Source organism: Callorhinchus milii, unplaced genomic scaffold (assembly GCF_018977255.1).
Source record: "Callorhinchus milii isolate IMCB2004 unplaced genomic scaffold, IMCB_Cmil_1.0 Scaffold17, whole genome shotgun sequence".
NCBI classification, from domain to species: domain Eukaryota; kingdom Metazoa; phylum Chordata; class Chondrichthyes; order Chimaeriformes; family Callorhinchidae; genus Callorhinchus; species Callorhinchus milii.
In genome coordinates, this window is record NW_024704758.1 from 1,692,177 (window position 1) to 1,715,868 (window position 23,692).

The 23,692-nt window shown below is 50.6% G+C and overlaps 1 protein-coding gene across 1 annotated transcript in view; it reads right to left on the reverse strand.

Moving 5' to 3' along the window:
• Positions 1-5,853: 5,853 nt before the first annotated feature.
• Positions 5,854-23,692, reverse strand: part of LOC103186018 (dual specificity protein phosphatase 8-like) — a 36,496-nt gene continuing 18,657 nt past the window's right edge. The window contains 5 exon segments of the mRNA XM_007904811.2: positions 5,854-6,822; positions 6,825-7,468; positions 8,199-8,322; positions 8,542-8,701; positions 9,665-9,831. Of these exon segments, the coding sequence (XP_007903002.2) occupies positions 6,224-6,822; positions 6,825-7,468; positions 8,199-8,322; positions 8,542-8,701; positions 9,665-9,831 (1,694 nt within the window). The 3' untranslated portion in view covers positions 5,854-6,223.

The window sequence follows — 23,692 nt, forward strand, 5'->3', positions numbered from 1 at the left end:
GAGAACCCACACTTTCCTTTTTTTAACTCGTGTCATGCAATCATTAAAAATCTACGGGACTCGGGTATAACATCTCGTCTGAACGACGGCATCGCTGACAATACAGCACTCCCTCTCCCCCCCCCTTCCCCCCATAGCTTGAGTCAAATCCCAACATTGGGTTTGAATTCACAACCTTCTGACCCAGAGGAGAGAGTGTGACCCACTGAGCCAGCTGACGCTGCCACACGAACAAGCATGGGGGCAATGATCGCGATGGGATAGGTGTATTTGCTGATTGCCTTGCTGCCTTGTGCAATAGAGTACCGGAAGGTTCAACACCTCCTTGGTACATTTGGAGCACTGTCAGAACATGATTCAATAAGACAGCAACCAGCATTCAGCCAAGTAGAATGAGCTCACAGCGGAGATGTGCGCTGATGGCCTATCACTCATGCCAGTTTGTGTACAATCAAAGGGGTGAGAAGAGAGCAGCAGGACACTCGCTCTGAGATAATGCACCTCTTTGTGGCTAAGGGCTTGCTAAGCTTGGCTTTTTGCAATGAAGAGGCAATTACCAACAAACCAGACATGAGTAATAGCTCTCTGGGCAACTGTGCAATCCTGTCAGCTGACACGCGCACACCCATGCACACAAACACAAGCAACAACAACAAACTACATTTGTATAGCGCCTTTCAGGTCAGGAAGGCACTGGACACTCAGGCATCTGCACACATAAATACACACACAATTATAGCAAGATATAATAATAATCTTTGCATTTGCTATAGCTCCTTATCACATTGTTGAGACATCTCAAAGCGCTTCGCAGAATCTACTGTAAAGTGGATTGACTGTTTATTTTGTGGGCGAAACATCATCCTGCTATTAGCTGTGAATCTCTCGATTGTGTGTGGCTTCCAAAAGCAATTTGTTTCCAAGCTGAGAAATCATTTGGTAAATAAAAATGCCCAAAGCGAATTTGTGGTATTTCTCAACAGATTCCTGTTGAGTAGATTCCTTCCTGAGGAACGCGATCAGAATTCCCGTCGACCCACAGGAACTCTGCTCCGGATGTAAATAGCATGAAAGGGACATTCCCACATGATAGCGTCATGCAATCCTGGAATGATTCCCCGTTTGCAAGAATTCCTCACAGTCCAGACTGATGCTCCACTGCAGTTCTGAGGAGTGGGGGGAAAGTGGGACGTACACTACATTGATGGAAGTGTTGTCCTTCAGATCAGACGTTAAACCAAAGTCCCATCTCTGCCTGTTCAGGTGGATGTTAAAGATCCCGTAGGTTAGAGTTAGGGCGAAAGGACTTTCCCCGGTGTCCTGGCCAACAATCCCCCACATTTAAAAAAAATTGTCACTCACTTCATGGCTGTTTGTGGGATATTTTCTGTGTGCAAATTGGCTGCCGCGTGAGCTTACGTCACTATACTTCACAGAAAAATCCTGCGAGGCTCTTTGAGACGTCACAGCGAAGTGATACAGCACTGGTTGCACAGGATTATTATAAGCATTATTATTATTATTATTAATAAGGAACCCTTTAGAAATACAACGAATTCAACCTCAGATTCTGTCTGTAATGTGTTACTTATTGATTGCTGCTTGCCTTCCCCTCCTCGCACCCGCAACAGACATGAGCTCCTCAAGTGAATGAGCGAGCCTCTTGTTCAATAAAGCTGCCCAGTCACACACACTGGACGTGAGAGGCACAGGTTAAAATGTCTATCCATTTATTTATTACACCACTGTTCAAATACAAAAAAAGCACCATTATACAGCATTCAATAAATAGGGCTAGTAACAGAAATCAAAGGTTTCCTTCAGTACACTTAGTAACGATATCCAATAATTCACAATGGGGGGGGGGGAAAGGACCAGATAGAGAGGAAGGGAGAGTGGATCGATCACACGGGAGGGGACACACAGGCTGCTTTTCACAACAAATGCAGACAGACAGACGGACGGAGGGAAGGAAAGGAAAAGACACTTGAGCTGAACCAAAGTCCAAAACCAGAGAGGAAACGCTATCAAAATAAAGCTTCAAAACATGATTTATAATAAATACTTAATCTAGCCTATTTATACTTTGACCGGTCACTCCTCCTCTCTCGCTCACTCTCTCGCAATAGCTTATTACAACAGGGAATTGTGATGCTTGATTGACTCCGGGAAGCTGATGGTGTGGTGGGGGGGGTGAACGAGAGAGGGGAAAGAGAGGAAAGATAAGCAGAAAATATGGATTCCCCAGGACCGTATCCCCCCCGCCCCCACCACACACACAAAAAAATGGCACCTCATTGGGAATCCCGTTGTATTTGAGAAGCTATTTTTTTCCCAAAAAGCGACAGAAAATCACCAAATCAGACCGATTCCACAATTCTCCTTTGGCATTGACACAGGTGGAATTGCAAGGCGTTTCAAAGGGGTGGGGGGGAACTCAACCCAGAGGAGGGGAGGGCAGGGGAGAGGAGGAGAGGAGGGCAGGAGAGAGGAGAGCAGGGGAGGGGAGGGCATGGGAGAGGAGGAGGGCAGGGGAGAGGAGGAGGGCAGGGGAGGAGAGAGGAGGGGAGAAGAGCGGAGCGGGGGAGGGTAGGGAGGGGAGGGCGGAGGGGAGGGGAGGGCAGGGGAGGGGAATTACAATGAAGACAGCAACATCTTATTTCCACTCGGGTCTTTTTAAATTGTTTGGGGAGAGAGAGGAGAGAGAGATGGGAGTTGATGGGGGGGGGGTGGGGGGAGGTTGGCATAGAAGATAAAATTGCACAGTGATATCGTGGCTCGAGATGGAGTGCGTCGCTCTAGAACAAGAATGCAGGGAGGGGGGGGGGGCATTAATAATAATAATAATCCTTGCATTTGATATAGCGCTTTTCACGTCGGGAGGACGTCCCAAAGCGCTTCACAGAATATACTGTAAAGTGAATTGACTGTATATTTGTGAGCGAACGCGGCAGCCAATTGCGCACAGCAATGTCCCACAAACAGTCGTAGATTGAAAATGACCAATTTATTATTGTTTTTGGTTTATTGGAGGGATTATTATTAGGCTCTGTGTGGAGTAAGGAAACTTGCCCAAGGTTTCGCCCTCTGCCTGGAATTGAACTCAGGTCTCTCACTTGCAAAGCGAGTGCTCTAACCACTGAGCTACAGGACTCCACATGCTCCCCGCCCCCCCCTGAAAAAATGCTGGCAGAATATCACCCACCCCCCCCCCACCCACGTCTGCTTTTGTTGACTAAAGGAGCAAGCTGTAATGTGCCCATCCTCCCGACCCACCAATCGCGCACACACAGCCCCTGTGATGATGTCCCCCCCCTCTCCCAAAAGGCGAGATTAATGCTGATTTCTGAATGCTCTGCAGTGAAAAAAAATTTTCCAGCGTTTTTCTAATTCTATCTCTACAACTCGTTCCCCTCCTCCACTCCCCCCAACCCCGCGCCCCCCCACCACTACCACAGCCCCTCCCGCCAGGTCTCTCCCCCCCCACCCCCGCCAGAAATCTCCAGCATGGAGGAGCTCAATAAATAAAAGTGGAGCAGAAAGGAGGAGGGGGCGGTGCGGAATTACATTGTTTAAGACTTTGCCTGTCGGAGGGGTGCGGATGGGATTGGGGAAAACAAGCGACTTTCCCCCCTTCACCCCCCAAAAAACTCACTGCTTGTCATGATGATCAGAGTAATGAGCCTGTGGGGACCTCCAGTTTTACTGAGCTGCTCTCCCCAATCCAGAATCAACCCTTTTCCATGAACACACCAACATTTGGGATCATCTCCACCATCGCCCCCGGCCAACACACACACACACACACACACTTTGACTCCCTCCCACCCACCACCTCACAGCAAACTCAGCTTCAAAGGTAGCAATGAACGCCTCACAATGTGTTTCCCCTTTCCATGATGCAACAAGAGGGGGCGAGGTGGGGTGCGGTAGGGGGGAGAAAACAGCCAAAGTACCAGCTTTACATAGAGATGGGGGTCTCTCTACAATCAACCAGGTTAAGTGATGCGATCCCCAAGCCTCTGACCAGCATTGCTCAGTTACACATTCGTTATCAACAGAAAATGGCAACTCTTCCCAGGCCGGGGTCAGAGCGGGAGCAAACTGGCTGGTTGTGGTCACACAAAAGCTCTTTGAACAGCATGGGAGTAAAGCCCCATCCTCTCCTCAATCCGTGACCCAAAGCAGGGCCTGGGCTGGAGGGATGTGTGTGCGTGTGTGTGGGCGGGCGGGGTGGGGTTGGTCGATAAAATCTTGAGCGCAAAATTGGGGCTGTGGTCAAGGCGGTTGTCCACAGGAGGAGGGGGCAATAATGTAATGGGGGTGAAGCGGGCCATTTTCATGGCGAGGGTGAGGCAGAACAGGGGCATTGAGAGAGAGAGAGAGAGAGAGACGGGGAGAAGGTTAGCACAGGAGAGAAAGAGGAGAGGGATACAGAGAGAGAGAGAGAGGTGGGAGAGAGGGGGGAAATAGGAAAAGAGGGGCGATTAATGGGACGATGCTTGGGGGAGGGAGGGCAGAGGGGGCAAATGTTATCAAGTCAAGAAGATGTCACATAGCTGGTATGGTTCTCAGCAGATCGCTGGTAGCTCAGTGACACTGTTCCCCCCCTCACCCTCTTACACTCCTCAATTATAAACCTGAGATGATTCTGTTGTCGTTGCAGCTACTGTGAGTGCTTCGCAAGCAAATAGAGGGGGTGGGGGGAGAGGGAGCAGAGACTCGGGGGTTGAGGTGGGGAGGGAGAGGGGGAGCGAAGAGGCGGGGGTTGGGGGCGATGAGGAGTTGGGATTGAGGCGGGATGCAATGGGGGAAGGAGAAAGAGATGCCATTATAAATGGGGTTTTTTCTTTCGAATTTTCAAATCTTTTTCAAATCTATTGTCAAACCTGAGGTATTTGCATCAAGCAGTCAGGATAATATCGTTACAACTTCCCCCCACCCCAGCAGCTCCCCCGCCCCACCCCCCCCACCCCCACCCCCTTCACCGCGCCCCCCCAACCCCCCACAAAAAGAACAACAACAGCACATTGAAAATCAGCCGTGGCTTTCAGAACCACACCACTATTTACACCATCCACTACTAGGTCCGTCCTCATCCATTGGCAATCACTGGGCAAAAGAAACAGGTTACTCTGCAGAGAAGGGACGGTTTGACTCCGGTCTCTATCATTGCGATCCGCGTTTCACCAGGGGAGGAGGGGAGAGACAGAGCGAAGGAGGGAGGGAGGGAGAGGGAAGTAGGGAGTGGGGGGGGCGGGAGGGGCAAAAGAGGGGGCAAGTCACGTGGAAAGGAAGGGCAAAGTGCAATAAAACCGGCTTTGAACGCACGCAGACAGCAGTCCCGTGCAGCCCGGCCTTTTACAATACAATGCAACAGACACAGAAGTTCCAAAGAGACTTCGGAGTATTGCTTAGAAGTTTGTCTGTGACCGCAAGCTCCGTACAAACAGGCGAGCGTCAGCGATCGGTGCCTTTGGAGCTTGGCGCGGCCCGAGAGAGTGCGTTGGTGCAAACAAATAAATTAGCTTTTTTTTTGTTATATAAAAAAAACACCTCCCGAGTCCTTACACAAGACGTGTGTGTGTGTGTGGTTCGGCCTGACCATCTTGTCTTGTCTTGTCTTGTCGTGTGACCACAATAATAATTATAATAATTATAATAATAATAATAATAACAGAGGGAAAAAAATATCTTCTTCTTGCTGCATGTCCGTTTTTTTTTCATATTTTAAAAAAAAATCCCAAGTCCGTCCCAGCTGGAGCGAGCGAAGAAATAAATTAGTTTTTTTTTCTTTTTCTCTCTCTCTCTCTCTCTCTGCCTCTCTCTCTGTGTCTATATCTCTCTTTTTTCTCTTCCTTTTTTTCCTATTGAAAAAAAAAGAATTCACGCCTTCCGAGTCCTGCCCTGGCGTGTCGGGGGGGTGGGGGGTGGGATTGAACCCCGTGGAGCGAAATGTAACAGAGACGTCTCTTACTCGCTCCTGGTTTCACGTGTCCTTTTTTGTTCTGTTCCGAGAAAGTCCGCGGACGTTTCGCGCTGCTTTCAGGAACAGGAGGAGGCCATTCAGCCCACTGAGCCGGTTTCCACCATTTATTATTAGATCACAGCAGGTTGTGTGTGTGTGTGTATGTGTTGGAATTTCCTCAGTGTCTCTCCGCCTTACGTAGCAGGGAAAGGCAAATGCAATGGCCCAAGAGGGGAGGGAAAGGGAGATGGGGTGTCAGGACACCTCGATGATCTCCATGCTGCCCGAGAAGCTGGACTGTTTGCCTATCTTGCCCAGATCCTCCCGGGATCTGCTCTCCGCCATCCCCCCTTCGAACTCCATCTGGCAGCTTCGTCGCTTGAACTGTTTCTCCAGGCCTGCCTCGTCCTGCCAGCTCCTGCGGGCCGGTTCCCTGGTCTCGGCCTGTGCCTGGTGCTGCTTGTCTCTCAGCCTGACGCTGCCGTACTGCTCGGCATACGGTGAGGAGGGGGCCGCGGGGAACAGCCCGGGGCGAGGGCCCACCGGCGGGGGCTCGGCCGCGAAGAACCACGTGGCGGTGGCCGGGGCCTGAGTGGGCTCCGTGTGCTTCCCCCCTCCTCGCGGCTGAGCTCCCGGCACGCTCAGCACCAGCGCCGGCTTCAGTTTACCATCCGAGGGCCGGGCCAGGTTCACGCTGACCCCGGGCAACCCTGGGGCTGTGGGGGTACACGGGCTGCAGGCTCCCCCGCCGTGTCTGGCCTTCCTCCTCTGTCGTACTTTGATTTCCCCATTACAGTCCGGCCCTGGGGAAGAGGACACCTCCGGGCCTGCGGTTAGGCCTCTAACCGGGCCCGGGAATGGGCTCCTGTCCGTGCCTGTGACCAGGCCTCTGTCAGGGCCTGGTAGTGGGATTTTTCCGAGCCTGGGATCAGGCCTGTGATTAAGCCTCTATCCGGGCCTGGGAATGGGCTTATGTCGGGGCCTGGGAATGGGCTTCTCTCCGGGCCTGGGATGGGGCTCCTGTCTGGGCTTGGTGTGAAGCGAGCGAAGCCTGACTCCAGCCTGCACAGTTTGGGGATGTCATCGGCACCCATGGGAGCGAGGGCGTCTCCCGCGGTCACGCTGGGAGAGTAGGCCGACTTGATGTCCAGGGAGAAGGAGCGCTTGAGGCGGTTGTTGTCCTGGATCCTCTCTGTGGACAGGTGGAGGCCGTTCAGGCCCTGCTGCAGGGCCAAGTGCGACGAGACTTTACACTCGCTCTCCAGAGGCTTCGCCAGGTCCCCGGCCTTTCCCGCGGGCTGTCCCGAGACACTGGCTTTGCTCCACGGCCTGTCCCGGCCAGGCCTGGCCCCACTTGGCTCCCTCTCGACCCCCTTCTCGGGCCTGTCTGACTGGCCCCGGCACCAGGCTTTCAGCAGCTTCAGGCTCTTCTCGTACTCCAGCAGCTGCCCCATGAAGTTAAAATTGGGTGAGATGGACGGTCGGCGATCCTTGACGAACCTGAGAGACAAAGACAGGAACATACACTCAGGCCTCAGGGTGTCTGTCTGCAGCTCGAAACAACTGGTGCCTCACTCAGAGAATAATAATAATAATAATAACAACAATAATCCTTGTATTTGATATAGCGCCTTATCACGTCGTCGACGCACGGAATATACTTTAAAGTGAATCGACTATGTATCTTGTCGGTGAAACGTGGCAGTCAATTGCGCACAGCAGTGTCTCACAAACAGTCATGGGTTGAACGACCACATTATTTCTTGGAGGGAGAGGATTGTACCTCCTTGGTCATGACCCAACTGTGCAGCGCCTTGGGACGTCCTCCTGACGTGAAAAGCGCTTTATAAATGGAATCTTGTTGTTGTTGTTGTACCCCTGGAAAGCCATCTGACAATCGACTTACAACCAGCTTCCTACTTACTGCTAGGTAAACAGAGGCGTGTGTGTGGGGTAAGGAAACTTGCCTAAGGTTAACCGGGAATTAAACCTGGGTCCTCTCGCTTGAGAAGTGAGCGCTCTAACCACTGAGCTACAGGACTCCACAGAATTGAGTCTGGCATGACTGCACCTGAGAGAATTCAGGCCAGAATGGCTGTGCTTCCCCCAAGCATTCAATAATAGCAACAACAACTTGCATTTATATAGCTGTCCGATGGCGTCTCGGATCGCTTCAACGGCACTGACTCTCCCCCCCCAGGCGGGGACTGGTGAGGAGTGGCTGAGTTACCTGTAAGCATCGTCTGAGGACAAGCCCATGGTCTTCATAATGTAGGCGATAGCGACAGTCGCTGAGCGAGAGATCCCGGCCAGGCAGTGAACCAACACTCGGCAACTAGAAACTTTGGCTTTATCTGGAGGGGGACAGAGAGTGAGAGAGAGAGAGAGAGAGATGGGAGGGAGGGAAAATGGGGGAAGGAGGGAGAGAGAGAGAGAGAGAGAGAGAGACATGGTGAGCAGAGATAACCTCATGGCTCTATGTAATCCTCCTTGTTGTCGCGGGAGTGATTGTGGTGGTGGTGGTTGTGATGGTGGTGGTGGTGGTGGTGGTGAGTGTGAGCTCAAAGCCTCACCTATAAACTCCACGGACTCGTCCAGCCATGGCAGGAGCTTCTCACAGTAGTTGTCGTTGACGGGGATCCGCATGAAGTGACTGTCGGGGATGAAGTCCGGTTTCGGGCAGGAGTTGCTGGCGTTCAGCACGTACGTGATCCCGCTCTGCAGCATCAAATCCTGTCGCACAAACACAGCCGGCGCCGCGCGCCGTCAGCAACGCAACGCAAACCACGCTGCACCGTGAAGCCTCAAGGCAAATACGGCAGCCAATTTGTACCGACGAGAGATCTCGTCCGAAAGCCAACAACGACAACAGTGAGTTGAACTCACACGGCGCCTTTCGCGTCGGGAGGACGTCCCAAGGAGCTGGACATGGAGGGGTTTTCGCCCGAGCTTGGGGTTGGGACGAGGGAGGGGTTGGGGGGGGGCAAGGGAGGGGAGGGCGGTGGAGGAGGGAAGATGACTGAAGGCAAATCTGCAGGAAGGTCTCGAGACCCGTCTTGAAGGAGACAAGGGAGGCAGCGAGGCAGAGGGGATTTGTTCCTTCAACAAAACAGCAATTCACCCCAGCGCTGCATCTGAGTGTTAGCCTAGATTGTGAACTCAAAGCCCCGACGTGGGGTTTGATCCTAGAACCTTCTAACTCAGGGACGAGAGCGCTGGCTGACAGCAACATATTAGGATCTTAAGGCTAAGACCAAGGGAAATTTGGGACCTGAGAGGATGTCACACGGAACCCCTCCCCACAGTCACACCCCCCCTCCCCATCTGACATTTAATAATAAAATAATAACCAATAATAATAATCCCTGCATTTGATACAGCGCCTGATCACGTCTCCGAGACGACTCAAAGCGCTTCGCAGGATACACTGTAAAGTGTAGCGACTGCGTATTTTGTGGGCGAAACGCGGCAGCCGATCGCGCACAGCAGCGTCCCCGCAAACAGCCGTGGATTGAGTGACCAAATTAATAACAACAACCACACACACGACATTTACAGAGGACCTTTCACGTTGGGAGGACGTCCCAAGGCGCTGGACAGTCTAGGGTTTGCCCGCGAGCCTGGGGGTGGGTTGGGGGGTCAGGAGGGGTGTAAGACCGAGATGCCTGAGAGCTGTTTCCTCCCCCGGTGACTGACCTTGTTCAGCACGTCCTTCTGGGAGCCCAGGTAAAGGTGTGGGAGGATGCGAGTGGGCCCGATGTTGGCGACGGGCAGACAGGGCTGTGAGATGCTCATGGGCAGGAGCGAGGCTGGCTTCGTCTCACATAAGCCTGGGAAACAGGAGGAGAACGCCGCAAAGCCACCTGTAAGACACAACACAGGGAGAGCGTGTGAGAAGGAGGGAGAGAAGAGTGTGGCAGGGATAGAGAGGGTCGTAATAATTTGATATAGCGCCTTATCACGTCTTCAAGAGGGAATGGAGAGCAGAGGGAGCGGGGAGGGCAGAGGGAGGGTTGCGGCGGTAGAAGGGGGGTTGGGGGAGCAGAGAGGGGGTCAGAACCTGAAGAGAGCAGCACGTTCGGTTTGTGTGACCCCTGTGGGCTGGTGGAACTGCGAGTGCGTACAGAGCGGGCGAGGATTACCAGGGCTCGCTCACCTCTGAAGCCAAGTAAGTGCAGAACCACAGACAGAGTCACCTTACAGCGGCTCTGAGCTGCCAAAGTCATAAAGGTCAGCAGCTATCAGGGCTGTCTCAGGGCAGGGCTTTCACTGTCACACCAGCGTTTGAGAGCGTGTATCCTCGAGGAGATTAAAGAACGGCCTTTATCTCGCTCAAACGCCTTTTCTCTTTTTTTTGACACACAAGAAAAAAGCACGGATAAAGACCACAGAACAGCCCTTCCTTCCTACTCCCTGCACAGCACACACACACACACACACACAGATGCTCACACACACACACACACACACACAGATGCTCACGCACACACACACACACAGATGCTCGCGCACACACACACACACAGATGCTCGCGCACACACACACACAGATGCTCGCGCACACACACACACACACACAGATGCTCGCGCACACACACACACACACAGATGCGCGCACACACACACACACACACAGATGCTCGCGCGCACACACACACACAGATGCTCGCGCACACACACACACACAGATGCTCGCGCACACACACACACACACACAGATGCTCGCGCGCACACACACACACAGATGCTCGCGCACACACACACACACAGATGCTCGCGCGCGCACACACACACACACACAAACATACACACTGAAAGTGCTTCACAGAAACACAAATACACATGCACGCACAGACACGCACATATACTGGACGGACACTCTATGACCTTGGAGATAGTTGTCGATTCATTTGCAAACACCAACCCTCGCATTCGATATCTCGGCTTCACGTCATAAAATCGTCTCAAAATCGTCCTCACGGGAATTCACTGTAAAGTGTAGTGACCGGGTATTTTGTAGGCAATGCGGTAGCCAATTTAGACACAGCCACGTCCCGCATCCAGCCATGGAATGAATGAATGACTGATTTTATCTGGTGGGCAGGGTGGTGGGGGTGGGGGTGGGGGGGGGATTGCTGACCAGGTTAGTGTGAGAGAGAAACTCCCTTCTCTTTTTCGAGTAGCGCCGCGGGATCTTTAACGCCTGAACAGGGAACAGACGGGACCTCGGTTTAACGTCTCATCCGACGGACGGCAGCTCCGACATTGCAATGCTCCCCCCACCAGCATGTAGGGGGGAGAGTAACGATCAGTTTGCCTTCCTTTCCCGCAGTCCACACCCTGTGCTGGGATGGTTGGAATAAGCCCGAGGAGGAGGAGGTGGAATATTTTCGTGTTGCCATATTTTCGCATGCGCTATGCGAGCGATGCCGTCGCATAACGGCCGCTGTTACAAACCTCTCATTGTTATGTTCCTGCTCTGGACTTGACTTGTGTGTGTGCGTCTGTCTGTCTGTGTGTGTGTGTGCGTGTGTGTGTGTGTTGGGGTTGGGGGGGGGTGAGGGGGGGGCAGTGGAGAGGGTGCTGTCTTAAAGCTGTAACTAGCCAGCCTGCTGCAGTGGTCCCCACACGTGGGAATTGGTCGTAATCGCTGAGTTCGATACGGCGCCTTTCGCGGGAGAAGGACGTCTGAAAGCGCTTCACAGGAATTTTACTGTGAAGTGTAGTGACTGCGCAATCTTGTTAGCGACTACCTTACAATACCCATCCCAATGATCCTCCTCCCACTCCCCCCCCCCCCGCTCTACGTTTTGCTATGACTTCAAATCATTGGTGGTGAATTGGTAGTGGCGGGGAGGGAGGGAGGGTGGGGTGGGGTGGGGTAGGAAAGAGAGACAGATGGGGAGAGAGCGCTTTTGTAAACAAGTTAATAAGTTAATCGAGCAAAGACATGGTTGTGTATGAATGGTTCTCCGGAGCGGTAAACAGGATGCTGGTTATCTCTGATGGCTGTACTGAGGTCAGGGGAAGTTCACACACGAAGCTATCTGTCACTCTTCCTTCCGTCAGCGTATCTCTCCTCAAGATAAATATCCGTGACGTTACCAAAACCCTCTGCCGACACTGGGCACTGAACCCTGGTCCCACATCGGCTTTGTGAGACGAAGAAATGATAACCCTCGCACTTGCCTCACCGTGTCATTGCGGTGTCTCAAAGCGCTTCGCGGGATACACTGCAAAGTGACTGCGTGTTATTCGGTGGGCTAACTCGCAGCCGGTTTGCGCGCGGAGGCGTCCCACAAACAGCCAGCCGTGCAGTGAGCGACCGATTTTATTTGGGGAGGGGGGAATTGCTGGTTAGGACACTGGGAGAGACAGAAACTCCCTTCTCTTTTCAAATAGCGCCACGGGATCTGTAGCACCCACCTCGGTTTAATAATAATAATAATCCTCTGCATTTGATATAGCGCTTTTCACGTCGGGAGGACGTCCCAAAGCGCTTCACAGAACACACTGTAAAGTGAATTGACTGTATATTTGTGGGCGAACGCGGCAGCCAATTGTTTAACGTTTCATCCGCAGGATGGTGCCTCCGACAATGTAACCCACCACCCCGCCCAGCGTGGCATTGGAGTGTCAGCTTGACAAAGCCAATCCAATGACCCTTTTTTTGAAAAGAAATCGACTTGACGACTCCAAAGAATTTCTCCACCCACCCACCCACCTCCCCTCCCCTCCACCCACCCCCTACACCCGACCAAGCGCAAGCCAAACAAAACCTTCCCTTTAATTCGTCTTCCGGGCATCTTAAAATAACAACACCTGCTCTTTAAATTTTACCATCACCTTAAGCCCACGAGCGAACTCCGCAAGTGCAGACGATATTGCACAGAAATAGACACAGGGGGGGGGGGGGGGGGGGGCCTGTCCCTTTAAGAGGCTCACGAGTTATACCTCGCCCCCCACCCACCCACCCGCCCCCCCCTGCCCCCCTCTCTTTCTCCTCTGCTTGCCAGATGATTTCTGCACAGGGCTGACAATAACCTCACACGTCTTAAAAGACTTCATGCAGAAAATTGCTGTGATTTTCCAGCTGACGCCACAGCAGTCCCCGACCCCACATTGCCCGCACAAAGCCCCTCAATGTCGTCGTTACTGTGGGTGGGGGGGTGATTATATCTGCCTTTACTGCAGGAAGCAGCCAACCTGAATGCCTCTCGCCTGGAGTCCACATTCAGCACTCAGACACGTGGTCAGGAAGGAGATGCTCTCTACACTCATGACACCCAAAATATGGTTCGTTCAAGCGGTTAGCGCGCTCGCCTCTCAAGCGAGAGGACCCGGGTTCAATTCCCGGGCAGGTCGGGGCAAAATCTTAGGCAAGTTTCCTTACTCCACACGCCTCTGTAGCAGTAAGTAGGCACCCGGTTGTTAGTCGATTGGTGGATCGCTTTCCGGGCAGTAATAATCTCTCCAAAAAAAAAGAACATTTGGCCATTCACTACATGACTGTTTGTGCGCAATTGGCTGATTTATTTCGCCCACAAAATACACGGTCACTCCAGTATGTTCTGTGAAGCGCTTTGAGACATCTCAACGGCGTGATAAGGCGCTGTATCAATTGCAAGGATTATTATTATAAAATTGTCGTGATCCTAATTTGCTGTGTGGATCCTAATTTGATTTTCTCAGGGCCTCGTGTAGAGAGGGGTGGGGGGGGGGCTTATAAAAAAATGCTTTTTTTTCCACGGAGAATGAAATAATAATTATAATATTGCTTCCCCCTGCCCCACTCCCCCCGCCTCCAAGATCAACCCTACCTCGAACGAGGAAAAAAACACCTGGTCTACTCAAGATCAAAGGCTCGCTCTGAGCTGACGTCAAGCTTCCAATTCCAATCTTACAGGATTTAAGTATTAGAAAAAATTAAATCTCACTGGAACGCACAGGGGGGGGGGTGGAGGGGGGAATGATGTGTTGGGGGGGAGGGCGCGGGGGAAAGGAGGATGGTGTGTTGGGGTGGGGTGTGAGGTGGGGGAGACAGGGGAGGATGGTGTGTTGGAGGGGGCATAGGGGAGAGCGGGGAGTGGTGGTGTTTTGGGGGGATGGTGTGGGGGGGGGTGTTGAACGCTGGGGAGCAGTAATGAGAACATCCTCTTCTATACAACGTGTTTCCCGGTGCAAAATCCCTGCACAGCTGAAGTCAGGGTCGGTGTAAGGTTTCAGCCCTCCCCGCACCCATCTGCTGTTATAGCCGCATTACATCACCCCCTTTCGCTTTGACAATCACATCACACACTGGAAATGAGAGACAAATCACAGGTGCAGGTCAAGCTCCCCCGAGCCCCACAGTCTGCAATAACTCAGGCCACCCTGTCCCCGCGCGCATTCCCGAGCTACACATCAACTCTATTCCTTAATTAGAAAGCCCTGGACTAACGATGTACGCCGGGATCAGACACTTCCCTGTTAGCTCGGCTGAATGCGCAGTCACTCCACCTTGCAGTACATCCTGTGAAGCTCTTTTAAGACGTCTCGACGAAGTGATGAGGGGCTGTATCAAATGCAAGGAGTCTTATTATTATAAACCACTCTCTGCTCACGCGAGTTACTAACAATTCGATTCATCCCGATATAGGAATTGTCACGAGAGTAAGACCACAATAATATTAACAATAATAATAATAATCCTCGCATTTGATATAGAGCCTTACCACGTTGTTGAGACATCTCTAAGTGCTTCACGGGATATATTGTAAGGCGAACTGACTGTGGATTTTGTGGGCAGCCAACTCCGCACAGCAATGTCCCACAAACAGTTGTGGACTGAGTGACCACCAATTTTTTTTGACAACTAACGCACGCTAATACTCAGTCACTGACCTGCTATGTGTATTCACAGATAAAACCATTGTCCTAACATCAGCCCTGAACGTCAGTGCTAACCAACACACACGTAACAATTTATACACTCCTATATTGTGCCTTTTTAATACTCGTATATTCTTGGTGACCTGAACACTGCTCCAGGCCTAACTCAGGAGGTTCAAGAGGACCGAAAAGCAAGCAGCGAGGTCTGAAACACGGTGACAGTTGCTCTCTAAATGCAGAGAAAGTATGGGAGCCTTTGTACTGGGGGGCAGCTGGTGAGAGAGAGAGACACAGACACACTGGGAGATGACATCATGCTGAAGCATGATGCTGAAGCAGCCTCTCTTCGCGCCCCCCCCCCCCCCCAACTGCATCCATACCCCCCACCTCTCCCATCCCTTTCTTGTCCATCGCCCTCTCCGCATATATTCTTGCTTTGTTAATTCCCCCCGCCACTCCCCCTCTTCCCCACTGCTTTCACTCAACTCAACTGTGCACAGGACAAATGCTTAATGATCGCTTCGCTTCTCTTCCCTCCCCCGACCCCCCTGAAAAAAATCTTCACCCAGCTGCCTGACATCATCAACTAGGAGGGGTATTACCATCGAATCCCACCGCCCCTCCCAGCCCCCTTTCCCCCCCCCACCCCACCGCCCGACAATCCGGGCTGTGAGCAGATCCTGGGTCTATTATTGAGTTAGGGAGTAGAGGAAGCAAATAGCATTCCACAAACATGACATCAGTCAATGTGTGGAGCTCGGCAAATGGTTTGCCAGACAGATGGCCAAACTAGTTTTTGAGCTCATCCGTGTTAGCTTAACTCACAGAGCACATCTCGTGCCTTCAAATCCCATCCCCTCCCCCCCCCTCTCTCCTCCCCTCCCCACCCCCCCACCCCCTCCAATTCCCCCCCTTAAAATGAACAATGCAGAATCCTTGCATTTGCATAGGATAATACTGTAAAGCGAATCGACTGTATATTTTGCAGGCGAAACCAACACACTCTGTCCGTTTCCCTGCCCCCACCGCCCCCCCCCCCACCCACCCCGCCGGTTAAAATCGGCGGCTCGCTTGCTTTGCGACGGTTCTCGGGACGCTGCTGTGTGCAAATCGGTCGCCGTATTTCGCCCCCACCAAACGCACGTACGCCGTGTTTTAAAGCGAATGCCACAGAGCGCTTCGGGGCAGACAGTGAAAGGCGCGATATATCAAATGATTATATATTATGATGATGGCTCCTAAGATTATTAGTCCCCTCCCGCACGCCTACTCCTCCTTTCTCTCCTCCTGATATAAAGAACAATGGATCTGCTTCTCTGCAAACCCGAGTCACTGTTACATTAGCAGCACATTACACATAGACACAATCTATTGCGAGCAATCAGCGGTGACATAACTCAGCAAACACGTCCGCTTCTCAGCTGTCATCCCCTACCCCCCCACCCCCAACCCCGCCAGCCCCCCCCCACCCTTCCTGATGAAGGGCGAAGAAGTGGGGGGGAAGAGTGGGTGTGGGGGGAGATGATTTAACACCTTCATTTCTGCGTGCAAGGGAAGTCGTTCCCTGACTTTCCAACGCAACTCCAGATGAAATGCACAACAAAACACAGTGTGGAACGACCTCTCACTCTCCCCCCCCTCCTCTCTCTCCAACTCCCCAGCAACTGATCAGGCTATGATAATACTGTAATAATAATAGTAATAATGGTTGCATTTGATACAGCGCCTTATCAAAGTTGTTCAGATGTCTCAAAGTGCTTTGCAGGATGCCTAGCAAGAGTAATAGTAATAATAATCCTTGCATTTGATTTAGCACCTTATCGTGTCTTCGAGACTTCTCAAAGTGCTTCACAGAGTATACCGTAAAAGGAATTGACTGCATGCTTTGTGGGCGAAACGCGGCAGCGAATTGCGCAAAGCAGCGTCCCACAAACAGTCGTGGTTTGAGTGACCAAATTATTTTTTTGAAAGGATTATTACATGGACATAAACAACCCCTCACTCCCCCCTCTACCCCCCACCCTCCATTTAAAAGCTTCCTCTCTCTCTCACACACACACAATCTTCTCTAAAACAGTGAGAGATATCTATCACCAGTAGTCTAATCTCTGTGCTCAGTCTCTCTGTGTCTTTCCTCTCTTCCAGAACAAGGAAAAAGCAGCAGATAGATGTGCAACAAGAAAATGCAAAAAAAAGCTACCGTCGCTAAAATTCATTGCAATCACATCTCGTTCCTGATCGCACTCCAACACACACACGCACACACACACACAAAACCCCAACATAATAAAGAACACAAAAATGTTCTCTTAAGTTCATACGCACCCCGCAGTTCCCTTCCTTCCTTCAACCGCCTGACTCGGATCTTGAGTTTCATCTCTGTTTCATACATTTGCATAAGCAACAAGAATCAAATAGGAAAGAGAGAGAAGGGGAGAGAGAGAGAGGGGAATCCTGTAGATTGCACGCAATGCCCAAGATGAGTCTTAAGAGGAGCCCAGATGGATTGGGTCTGTTGTGAGAGGTTGCACTGTGTGTCTGTGTCTCTCTCTCTCTTGTTGCGTGTGTGTGTGTGTCTCTCTGTGTTCTCTCTGTCTCCCTCTCGCTGTGAGCACAGCCTTTCAGTTCACTTCACTGCAAGCAGCAATCAGAATTTGGCCTCAGATCCCTTGAGCTATTTGCCCGACTCATGGGTGAGGCATGACAGAATGCATTCCTCCCTCAGCACATAAATATGAATCACCTTTTTGCCTCTTTAATCACAAAATACATGACATGCATGTGTCTTGCACAAGTCAAAAGAAAATAAAAGCACCCCCCTTCCCCCCCCACGCACACTTTTTTTTGCGTAATGTTCTCCTGTCGATCTGAGACGACATAGGAAGAAAAAGGTCTTCAGTATTTTGTACAGTCTTCCCCTCTCCCTTTCTCTGTCTGTCTGTCTGACTCTTTCTCTCTCTCTCTCTGTCTGTTGACTCTCTCTCTCTCTCCTCTTAACTTCCCTGCTCTGGCTATTTTTAATTGCTGCTCAGCAGCAATTTTTGCAAGCAAGACTGGCTTACCGGAGAGAGAGAGAGAGAGGGAGAAGGGGAGATTGCATTTGATGTAGCGCTTTTTCACATCGTCCAGGTGTCTCTGACGTCGAGACGTGAACAACAACAATAACAACAAAATTACATTTGTACGTCGCCTTTCACGTTGGGAGGACGTCCCAAGTCGCTGGACAATCAGTATTTCAGACATGTAAGGCCCTATATCAAATGCACGACTTATTATATATTATTATTACTATAATAAAGTGGAGCGACTGTGTATTTTGTGGGAAAAAATTGCATTTGATACCCAGCTCGGGTGCAAACCGTACCTTGGGATGTCCTTCAGACATGAAAGGCGCGATACTATATATCCTCCATATTATATACTATCTATTCCAGTTTTTCCCCACGGCTTCCTCTCATTCCCCGTAGACCCCAATGAACAATTCGAAACACCACTGGATATATTTTCTCTTTGGGCTGCCTCACGCATTTCATCCAGATGTCAACATCCCACCATCCACCACCCCCATCACTTGCCCAAGGTTTCCAGGTCAGGGCGAAACCTTGGGCAAGTTTCCTTACTCCACACAGAGCCTAATAATAATCCCTCCAAAACCAAAAACAATAAGAAATTCGTCATTTTCAATCTACGACTGTTTGTGGGACATTGCTGTGCGCAATTGGCTGCCGCGTTCGCCCACAAATATACAGTCAATTCACTTTAAAGTGTGTTCTGTGAAGCGCTTTGGGATGTCCTCCCGACGTGAAAAGCGCTATATCAAATGCAAGGATTATTATTATTATTATTATTAAGGAAAATATCCTTTACCTTTTTGATGTTTGCTAATAACTGTCACCACCCCTCACCTCCCCTCAGCTCCCTCCCTCCACACCACCTCTTTCCAACTCTTTCCTCCGCAAAAAAAATTACAGAGGAAAGATTATTAAACATAAAACAATGTATTGTAGTCTAGCCAACCTGACAACATTCCTGCATAGCTTCCCTGCTCCCTAACATCCTCAGTTTCTGTCTTGTCGAGATTTTTGTTCCTTTTTTTTTCGAAAAAAAGATTCATTGTGATTCATTCGTAAATGTTCCGGGAATCCTGCCAACTCTCTCTGTCCCAATCAGCATTCCGGGTGGGAAAATTCACTGACGAAATCCTTGGATGTTCTTACCCCCCCCCCCGACCACCCCCCTTTCTCTTTCTTTCTCTCCCTCTCTCTCTCTCTCTCCCTTGCATTTTTGTGAGCGAGCTCGCTTGCTTGCCCAAATTTAGAATCCTGTTGAAGGGGGAAAAAAATCCACCACCGCTTGGGAAATGTGTACTTGCACCACGCTGATCTCATCGTTACGCAACAGCCCAACTAATCTGCAGGAAGAGATTTAAACAATTTTTTTTTGGCTCTTTTGCTGCTAAACTGGGTCAGAGCAGAACTGGGCTGTTTAAAGGTTTGCTTGGAATCCCGCCCGAAAGGTCCTGCCTCTCTGATCTCCGCTGTTATTCGAAATATGCTTTCATTTTTTTTCCTCTCTCCTCCCACTCCGCCGCCGCGCCCCCCCCCCCCCCCCACAACCTCCCGCTCAGTTTTTGACTTTAACTTTAATTTCCTCCCTCTCGCCTCCACATCCTCCATCCCTTGCATTGTATGGAATTCTCTGCTATGCAAGTCTCCGCAGTCTTGGATGTACAGTGTACAGGGACCCTCAGTCCAGGTTCCAGTGTACAATTAATAATAATAATAATCGGTGTATTTGATATGGTGCTTTATCACATTGTCAAAACGTCTCAAAGCGCTTCACAGGATATACCCGTAAAGTGGAGGGACTGTGTATTTGGTGGGCGAAATGCGGCAGCCAATTGCACACAGCAGCGTCCCACAAACAGTCGGTGGTTGAAGTGACCAATTTTATTATTGTTTTTCTTTCTTGAGCGATTATTATCTGGCAGGCGTGTGGAGCAAGGAAACTTGCCCAAGGTTCCGCCTTGGCCGGGAATCGAACCTATGTTTCTCGCTTGCGAGGCGAGTGCTCTAACCACTGAGCTGCAGGGCTCCACAAATGATTATTATTACTATTGGGGGAGATGGATGAAACTCGCCTAAGGTTCGAACCCGGGTCCGCTCGCTTGCAAAGCAATTACCACTGCCCTACAGGACTCCACAAATGATAGCGCTCACACACACACACACACACACACCAATCCCTCTTGGACATCTAAATACACTTAGACAGTTACAGTGTGTTGTCGAGCACTCCAAGATGCCCTTCGAGTGAAGGGAAATTTATTGGAATTCATAGCCTTGGATCCAGACTAAGTCACCTCAGCTGCACATCAGGACTTGAACTCAAACAGTCGAAGCTGACAATGCAGCGCTGGTGGTGCTCTGCATTGTCAGAGGTGCCGTCCTTCAGATGAGACGTTAAACGAGGTCCCGTCTGCCTGTTCAGGTGGAAGTTAAGGATCCCATGGCGCTATTTGAGAAGAAAAGGGAGTTTCTCTCTCCTGGTGTCCCCGGCTAACAATCCCCCCAGATAATTTTTTTTTAAAAATTGGTTATTCATTTCGTGGCTGTTTGTGGGCACATTGCTGTGCACGATTGTGCTGCCGTGTTTGGCTACAAATATACAGTGACTCCATTTCAAAGTAAATCCCGTGAAGTGCTTTGAGACGTCTTTCTGAGATGATAAGATGTTGTATTAAATGCCGCCCGGGAATCGAACCCGGGTCCTCTCGCTTGCCAGGCGACTGCGTTAACCACTACACTACGGGACTCCACAACTGCAAGGAATATTAATATGAACAAAGCTTTAATGAGTTGCCGGGAGTGGAGCAGGGCTGGCACAGTCAACGTTTGGGTGGGTTGCATGATCTCTGGCTGAGCTGTGATTCCGATGACTGTACAGGTCTATGTTTTGTGCGCTTAGAGCCATGGCCTCTCTATTTATAGACCGCTGCCTGCCTTTGCTGACCTTTATTAAATCAGAACCATTGGTAATAAAACCCCCCTCACCGCAGCCTTCCATCTCTGGATGCCTTTGCTCAGTGAATCTTGCGCTATTGATTCTTTTTCCCTGGTCGGTGATCGATGACCTGCACATTAGCAAACAGCAGGCTAAACAAAGCACGGAGAGGGAGGATGGAGGATCCGTGCTGACCAGGCACTTTGGCTGAATGTAACGTGCCAATTGATTGACAACAACTAGCTGAAGGTCAGCGTAATGCACTGGGATATTCCTCCATAAACTCGCAAGCGAGTGGACCCGGCTGAATACGTTTTCCGGCAAGGATTTAGGCATGTTTCCTTACTCCACAAGCCCGCGCCACTGTTTCTCCGAGCAGTAAGTAGGAACCCGATTGTTAGCCGACTGGCAAATGGCTTTCCAGGGGTAATAATCCCTTCGAAATAAATAGATAAATACATAATAAATTGGTCACTGAATCCACGACTGTTTGTGGGACGTTGTTGTGCGCAATTGGCTGCTGAGTTTCGTCCACAAAATATAGAGTCAATCCATTTTCTGGAGTCCTGTAGCTCAGTGGTTAGAGCACTCGCTTTGCAAGCGAGAGACCTGAGTTCAATTCCAGGCAGGTCAGGGCCAAACCTTGGGCAAGTTTCCTTACTCCACACAGAGCCTAATAATAATCCCTCCAAAACAAAAAACAATAATAAATTGGTCATTTTCAATCCACGACTGTTTGTGGCACATTGCTGTGTGCAATTGGCTGCTGCGTTCGCCCACAAATATACAGTCAATTCACTTTACAGTATAGTCTGTCAAGCGCTTTGAGACATTTCAAGGCGCTGTATCAAACGCAAGGATTATTCTTGTGATTATTAATAGATTCCTGTTTGACTGGAGTGACACACTGGGAGGAAACCCTGGCCCCAAGGGCTGGGGCACTGATTCACTGCTCTGTCACCGATGAAATCATCGCACGCTGTCCCTCTGGCAATGATTGCGGCCGGTGTGTGCTCTGTGACCGGCTCAGAGGTGGTTTCATCAGAAACAGGAGAGCAATCCTTTCACGTACATAGCTTTCTTCCCCCAGGCAGCGTCCCGGAGCTCTGACGAGTACACATACACTTTGAGACGTCCTCCCGATGTGAAAGGCTGTATCAAGTGCAAGGATTATTATTATTATCATAACTTCAGCAGCTGTGATAAATGAAGACACATTCTCTGTTGTTTTAGGCTGATGCCATTGGCCTCTATAAACCCTTTGGAACTGGCGTTAAGGAGCGGAGTGAGCAGACCGGTGTACTTGAGTGTGGTGAGCAGCTCCCCCCGCCACCCCCCCACCCCAATGCGCTGTCTGCCCCCCACCATCGGCAGAGAAGTTTTCAGCCGTTCTGCCTCAAATTCCCTCCAACTTGCATCCCACCCCGTGTGTGTTCACCTCAAGACATGCCTCTTTAAAAGCGCTTTAACCCCACCCCCCCCCTCCCCTCTCCTCCACCCTCTTCACCTCCTAACCCCCATCCCTGGGCTCAGGTTGCCGGCCAGCAGCGTCAGGTGCTCTGATACACCCGCCAGACATGAAGGCTGCTGCGTAAACTGTATGTTACTGCACAAATGGTGAAGTGTAGTGACTGTGTTTTGGTCGGCAGGTAGACTCAGGTTAAAGCGCACAACTCGATAAACTCAACAAATTAATCCGAGTGGCGGGGTGGGGGGGGGGGGGGGGAGTGGAAGGGGTGGGGGAGTGGGTTGCCAGCTCAAGCTCTCGAAAAGACGGCTTCAGGAAACTTGTTTCGTAGCTCGCACCACAAAATACCATCTTGGGAGCAGAACAACAAATGCTTTAAATATTTCCTGGATGGGCGTCTCTCACAATAAACTAATCCATCTGGAATCCTGTGTGACGGCAAATGATGTACAACAATGCTGCAGGCGTCTAAAGAAAGCCTTTTACGTAATTGTGGAATATTTTCCTGTTTTTTTGTGGAATTAGTTCCCGCTCCGACTCCCAAACAATCCAGTGGCGTCATAGTATTCCTGTCATTTCGCAAAATCAAACAGGCCACAAAGCTGAGAAGTTACTCAGAGTCACACAGAGTGATACACAACAACAACTTGCATTTACACCACGCCCCTCATACAGGATAGCGCCCCAGACTGCTAGACAGTGGAGGAGCCAGGGAGGGAAGCGGGGGGAGGAATGACTGTAGGCACGGTCCAAGAGGAGGGTCCTTAGGCACGGCCTGAAGATCGGGAAGGCGGTGTTGTGGTGGTTGGATAGAGAACGAGTGTTCCAGAGTTTGGTGCGTAGTGGGGGAAAGCTACAGCAACAACAGCAAACAACAGCATTACATTTATGTAGAACCTTTCATATCGGAAGAACATCCCAACGTGCTAACTACTATGCTACGGGACTACAAATAAGTGTGTTAGTGGTGAGCGTAATTGCAGACACTCTGTGTATTGGAGTGAACGCAGGGAGTGACAGGAATCATTGTAGAGTTTAATAGCACCCTTGACAGCTAAATGTTCACAGAGCTATCTATCTGTCGCCCTTCAGCCTTTGAACTTGGCCAAACGAATTTGAGCCTTGAATCTTTCGGAACACACAGTAATAAAAACATCACATTATTTTTATTAGTTCATTATTATCTTAGTTATTAGTTCGCCATCAATCAACCTCTGAATGTGTCACCATAACCTGAGCTTCCTCAAAACCTCTTGGATTGTCCCGGAGACCATAGCCTAGTGGTTAGAGCGTTCGCCTCGCAAGTGAGAGGACACACGTTCAATTCCCGGGTAGGGCGAAACCTTACTCCACAAACACACACACGCCTCTGTTTACCGAGC